We start from the raw sequence: 6299 nt of genomic DNA, 5'->3' as shown, positions 1-6299 counted from the left end.
GAACTTAATTGTCTATTTTCATGAAACTTATGAATTTTTGTATTAGAAATTATTTATCAATTGAATTTTTTTTATTTTAATTTAAAAAGTTTGATATATTTTCTGACAAAAAATTAATATTAAAAAAAATAGTTTTATATTAATTTAAAGAGTAAATTTGATCTTGCGCAAATTATAATTACATATATATATATATATATATATATAATATGTTACATATTTATAATTACGTATACAGCATAAACTCAATTTCTTTGACGTAAAAATACAATTACATTTATTTTTTATTTATTTTAAATGAAGTTAAAACAAATTTATTTCATAATTTAAAAATACAAATATATTTTAAATTTAATTTGATAGACATGAGTAAATTATTATAATTGCAAATGATTTTACTTGTGCTATTTTTGTAACAAGGTAATGACATTTCTTTGAAAAAAAACATCTTTTATTAAAAAAGTATTAATATTTAACAAATCTAAAAAGTATTTTAGTTTTATATAACAGATGGAAGATATTATTTAATTATGTTTTCAGTGATATGCAAAAATATAATCTAACATAATATAACAAAAATATTTTTAAAAAATGATTATGGAGATTAAACATGTAGATAATAATTTGCCACTTCCTCCTGAAAAAATGCCTAAATGTTGGAATGAAGAAGAAAGAATCAGTGCTTTATTTTCTCCTTTTCGAAGTAAATCAGTAAATTCACAAGATTGGATATCAAAATATAAATTTTGGCAAAATTTAATATATGAATGGTTAAAATATACTAGGAAAAGTAGTTTTTCTATTTCAGATTTAAATAATGCCTTTAAAAGAAAAGGTTGTACACCTCTTTGTTTAATAACTGTTGTTGAAGAACTTCTTCGGTAATATTATTCTTATAAATAAAAGATAGATAAAAGAAAATTATTCTAATATTATAACATATATATTGTAGGAATAATGAAATAATTTTAGAAACTGAATTTTTGAAAGAACCTTGTGAATCATGGACAGCATGGTCAATTGACATACTTGTGAAAAAACCACTGACATGGTCATTTTTAAAAGTTAAAAGTTATGTTGTTAACAATGAAATTAATAAAGAAACTAGATATATAAACTTACAAATTATTAAAGAATTTGGAGATATTTTGTTTTCTATTTTAGAAAAAAGAAAAGACAATATTCTTATATCATTTTCTGAGCTAACAAAATGTTACAGATCTGAAATAGACCAAAATATATCAGATAATACGGTAATGTTAATCTTGATGTGGTTAAGACGTGAAAAAAAAATAGTACTTAAAAGTAATGAAAATGAAAATGAATTATTGATTAAAATTGCTGCACATTCATCAGATGGTGTAACTGAAATTGAGGAAGGATTATACAAGTTAATTAAACAAGAAAATGAACTTATAAAAGAAATAGAATTTATGGAAAAAGAAAAAATTAATATTATTAATGAAGCTAAATCATATTTAATTAAAGGATTACGACAAGTAGCAAAAACATATTTAAGAAAAAAAAAAGAATTAGAAAAAACTATTGAAAATCGAATACAAACACTTGACAATATTCAAAGTCTTATAACAAGTATTCAAAATTCTCATACAAATAATGCTGTGTTATCAGCTTACAAAACGGGATCACATGTATTAAAAAAACTTAATGAAAGTGGTTTATCAGAATCTAATGTTAAAAATATTATGGATGATCTTGCAGAAGTAAGTTATAATTAAATAATTATTTATTTTATATTGAAATATTTATATTATTCTAAACTACAGGCTATAGAAGATCAAAAAGATGTACAAGTTATGTTATCAGAATCTTTGATAAATGATGATTCAAATGCTGATTTAGAAGAGGAATTGGCAGAACTAATGAAATTTGATGAAAATATTTTCCCTCCTGTACCAAATGCAGAACTAAGTTTTAATGTCGATGAACTTCAAAAGGAACTTCAAAACTTAAATGTTGAAGGTAAAATATTTATATTTCGTTACAAATAAAATATAAGAATTTATATTATGTCATTTATATAACTAATATTAAGATTTTATTTTCGTAGAAAATATTACTAATGAATCAAGTCAATTACCAAATAATCATAATAAAAAAGTAATAAAACAGTGTATATAAATATAAATAAAATATGTAAAACATTGCACACATTATTTTTCTATTTATAATAAGTATAATATTTATATAATGTGTATTGTAATTTTTAAAATAAAATGTTATAAATAATAAAATATTTGAATAAATATAATCAAAATATGTAACAATATTAACCTATTATTAAATTAACCTATTATTGAAAATGAAAATTTTAATTGATGATTAAATATGAAATATAATAAAATATGAAACTCCTTCCTGAATTTTTAATAACAAAAGAATATTGGATAAAATATTTGTTAAATAAGATAAACGAACAGAATGAATTTAATATCGATGTATTTTTTTTGTCGTATATTTAAAGATATTATTTATATATAAGTTATTCCAAATTAAAAAATTAAATAAAATGAGATATAAATAGTATCACTAAATAGTATCACTAAATATATTTTATTAAAACACTCGAAATTTTAAATTATAAAAATAATTTATGTATTAATACTTTATAACTTTTATAAAAACTATGACAAGTCCCAATTCGATAATCGATTCACATTCGATTCTCGACTATGGTTATATGCTAAAGATTATATATAAACAAAGAAAGCAAATAATGAGAAAAGGACAAAAATAGAATAAATTGAACAACTAGTGCCATCTCTGTACCGCAAATGAAACTAATATAAATAAGGAAAGCAAATAAAAGAAGAAAGATAGAAATAAATAAGAAACGAAATTGAACAACTAGAGCCATCTCTGAGCCATAAATGAAACTAATATAAATAAGGAAAGCAAATAAAAGAAGAAAGATAGAAATAAATAAGAAACGAAATTGAACAACTAGAGCCATCTCTGAGCCATAAATGAAACTAATATAAATAAGGAAAGCAAATAAAAGAAGAAAGATAGAAATAAATAAGAAACGAAATTGAACAACTAGAGCCATCTGTGTGCTGTAAAGGAAACTAATATAAATAAGGAAAGCAAATAAAAAAGAAAGATAGAAATAGGAAACGAAATTGAACAACTAGAGCCATCTCTGAGCCATAAATGAAACTAATATAAATAAGGAAAGCAAATAAAGGAGAAAGATAGAAATAGGAAACGAAATTGAACAACTAGAGCCATCTTTGAGCCATAAATGAAACTAATATAAATAAGGAAAGCAAATAAAGGAGAAAGATAGAAGTAGGAAACGAAATTGAACAACTAGAGCCATCTTTGTGCTGTAAAGGAAACTAATATAAATAAGGAAAACAAAAAGCAAAAGAAATAATAAAGAAAATAAATAAAAGGAAAAAGATAGAATAAGAATTGAAACAATATAGTATCATTTGTTGAATACAAAAAACATTTCTAAAAAGGTAGATAAAATAAAAGAGCAAAAATTAAGAATCAGCGCTATTACTTCAATATTTTTGATAATATATCTTTAGAATTCAAATTAATACTAAGAGATGGCGCTAGTTTGTCAATTTTTACTTTATTTTACTTTATTTGCGCTTCTAAGAAATATGAAAATGAATCATACGTACTAATACCACAAATTAATTTAATATATATTATAATATATATAATGAAATTAATATAATATATATATATATTATAATATATATTATAACTTATACAATTTTTAAATTTTTATTATTAATTTATGCATTTAACATTATTATAATAGTAAGTATAATAATTGATATATTTTTACAATATCTATCAAGAATTTTTTTTTTAAATCATTTATTCTAATAATAGAATTTATTACTCTAATAATATAACAAACAGAATAAATCAATTAATTGATTGTAAAATATTATTCATTATTTTTTTTATAGAAATATTTGAAAAATTTTTAATATTGCAAGATATGATTTTTGATAATTTATTATGCATTTCCCGTTCAATTTTAAACAAATTTTCCATAATAAAATATTTATTACGTTTTCGTGATATAATCCATCTACATGATTGGAGAACTAATATTTTGTATTTTGTTTAATATTCTATGAATTTAACGTTTACCATTCGATCAATTTCACATAATGAATTGAAAAACGAACAAGTAAATATTAATATTTGAAGATAAAGTATACGTTTTCGATAAAAAAAAATTGAATAATTTATATTGTGAACGTATACGTTTTGACGATAATATACATATATGGAAAGAAAATTGGAAATTTTGTATTAATATGAATTAAAAATTTGATGTGGAGAATATCTCAAATTATTTCATTAGCTAATCTTTAATTCTTCTTTAAATATTTAATGAATATTTTAATTATATACACTTTATTTTTATATTTCAAAAATTATATTTCAAAAAATAGGATGTTTGTTATTAAAAATATATATATATTTTAACTTAGTTTAAGTTCAATTTATGAAATAAAATAGTAAGAGAAATAATATGTAAGTAAGAGAATTAATAACAAATTGGAAATAACGAGAAAATTTTTAATTCTATTTTTATAATGATTAGTTATTTGTTGTTTTTTTATTAATTGCCTATAAAAATTGCTTATTTTCTTATAAATACTTGCATATAATTAGAAATAATGTTTGTAAATTACTATAAAGTTTGTTCGATAATAAAATAAATAAATAGGTAATTTTTTTTTATAAAAATATATTACAAAATAAAATAACAAACAATAAATCGTTAAAAGCTTAAATAAAAATTACCTTGTATTGGTCTGGAAGAGTTATTCCGTTGGTCATTATGGTCTTTCTGTTTCATTTGCCAGAAATAACAATATTTAACAATTATGAATGAAAATGCATACCATTATTTCATATATATTATGACATCTCGAAAATGACACTGTTTTATGATTACTGTTGGTTGGAATTGTTTTATTTCAATACATTTACATATAGAGAATTAAAAAAATATATATATTTTCATAGTTATAGATTAATATATTTTTATTGTATTTGTAATTTATATAGAGTGATAATAAAAGCATGTATATAATCATTTATAATGTAATATTGTTTTCATTAATATTTCATTATTGTTTGTAAAACAATTTTATATATCACAATATCAATTTACCTTTATTATACATTTACAATTTTGAATATATAAAAATTTATAATGTTAAAATTACAACTTTATTATAAATTTTCATTAAAGCAATAAAGGATAGAATTAATAGCTTTTGAAGAATTTTTTAATTGAATTCATGATATTTTTTATAAATTTATTTTTAAAAGATTATATATTTTCCATATCTAAATATCATTTTCATCTTCATATTATTTTAGATTTTCATGATGATTAATTCTCTTTCTTCGTAAATATATTATATAATTCATAATTAAAGAGAAGTAAAATTCCGCGGAAAGAGATTGAGTTTGATGATACGTATTGTTAATCAAACGAAAGTCCATGGATAAAATCGTTCGGTGTCATATAAAGGGAAATTGTCATCTTTAATTCAATAGAAAACGATTTGACTGACGGAGTTATATTTACATGAAGTATAGGTTGTGGTCGAGTCCTTCGAAAAGATGACCTCTTTCGAATCAATACGTTCTTAGAAGAAATAGAAGGAATTCCTTGATACACGCCACTTTGTCGAATCAAATATTCATGCAACGTTCAATATTGTGTTCGTCGTATTGCCTTTTTCCTAGACAAGATTTATAGCAGCTCTTATTATAACGTGCTGATGTGCGTTTTCAACGAATATTTATTACATGGTTCCTTGAAATCGTGAAAACGTAGCTCTCGTAGATATAAAGAATAAATAATATTTATTTTTGTTAAAAAATTAATAATTTACCAAATTATCAAAGTTCATATAGGATATATAGATAATGTATTATATATATATATATATATATATATATATATATATATATATATTTCATTGAATATATAAGAATAATTGGTTGAATTAATTTAATTGAAAATTGAAAATTTAATTTAATAAAGAGAACGATATTAAAAGGAATTTCATTGAACCATTAGTAGTAAAGAAAATGCTATAACTCAAGTATTGTCAAGAATTAGAATTCGAACGTGCATTCAATGTACTTAGGGAAGGGAAAACTATCATCGGAAATTGATGGAATAGGGACATTCTTTCTTTAGCTCTTGAAATAGATAAATCTTTATACAACTAAAAGATACATATTTATTTATGAGATGCATAGAGACTGAATGAAAC

At 21.0% G+C, this 6299-nt stretch overlaps 1 protein-coding gene across 1 annotated transcript; it reads left to right on the top strand.

Moving 5' to 3' along the window:
• Positions 1–205: 205 nt before the first annotated feature.
• LOC100577963 (charged multivesicular body protein 7) lies at positions 206–2558 on the top strand. Its single transcript, XM_006560032.3, has 6 exons — positions 206–420; positions 541–881; positions 953–1724; positions 1788–1983; positions 2072–2129; positions 2546–2558. The coding sequence occupies exons 2-6, from the start codon at positions 592–594 to the stop codon at positions 2556–2558; spliced, it is 1329 nt and encodes a 442-aa protein (XP_006560095.2). The 5' UTR covers positions 206–420; positions 541–591.
• Positions 2559–6299: the final 3741 nt, after the last annotated feature.

Source organism: Apis mellifera, linkage group LG6 (assembly GCF_003254395.2).
Source record: "Apis mellifera strain DH4 linkage group LG6, Amel_HAv3.1, whole genome shotgun sequence".
Lineage (NCBI taxonomy): Eukaryota > Metazoa > Arthropoda > Insecta > Hymenoptera > Apidae > Apis > Apis mellifera.
Note: the sequence above shows the minus strand (reverse complement) of the source record. Positions and strands in the feature narration are given on the sequence as shown.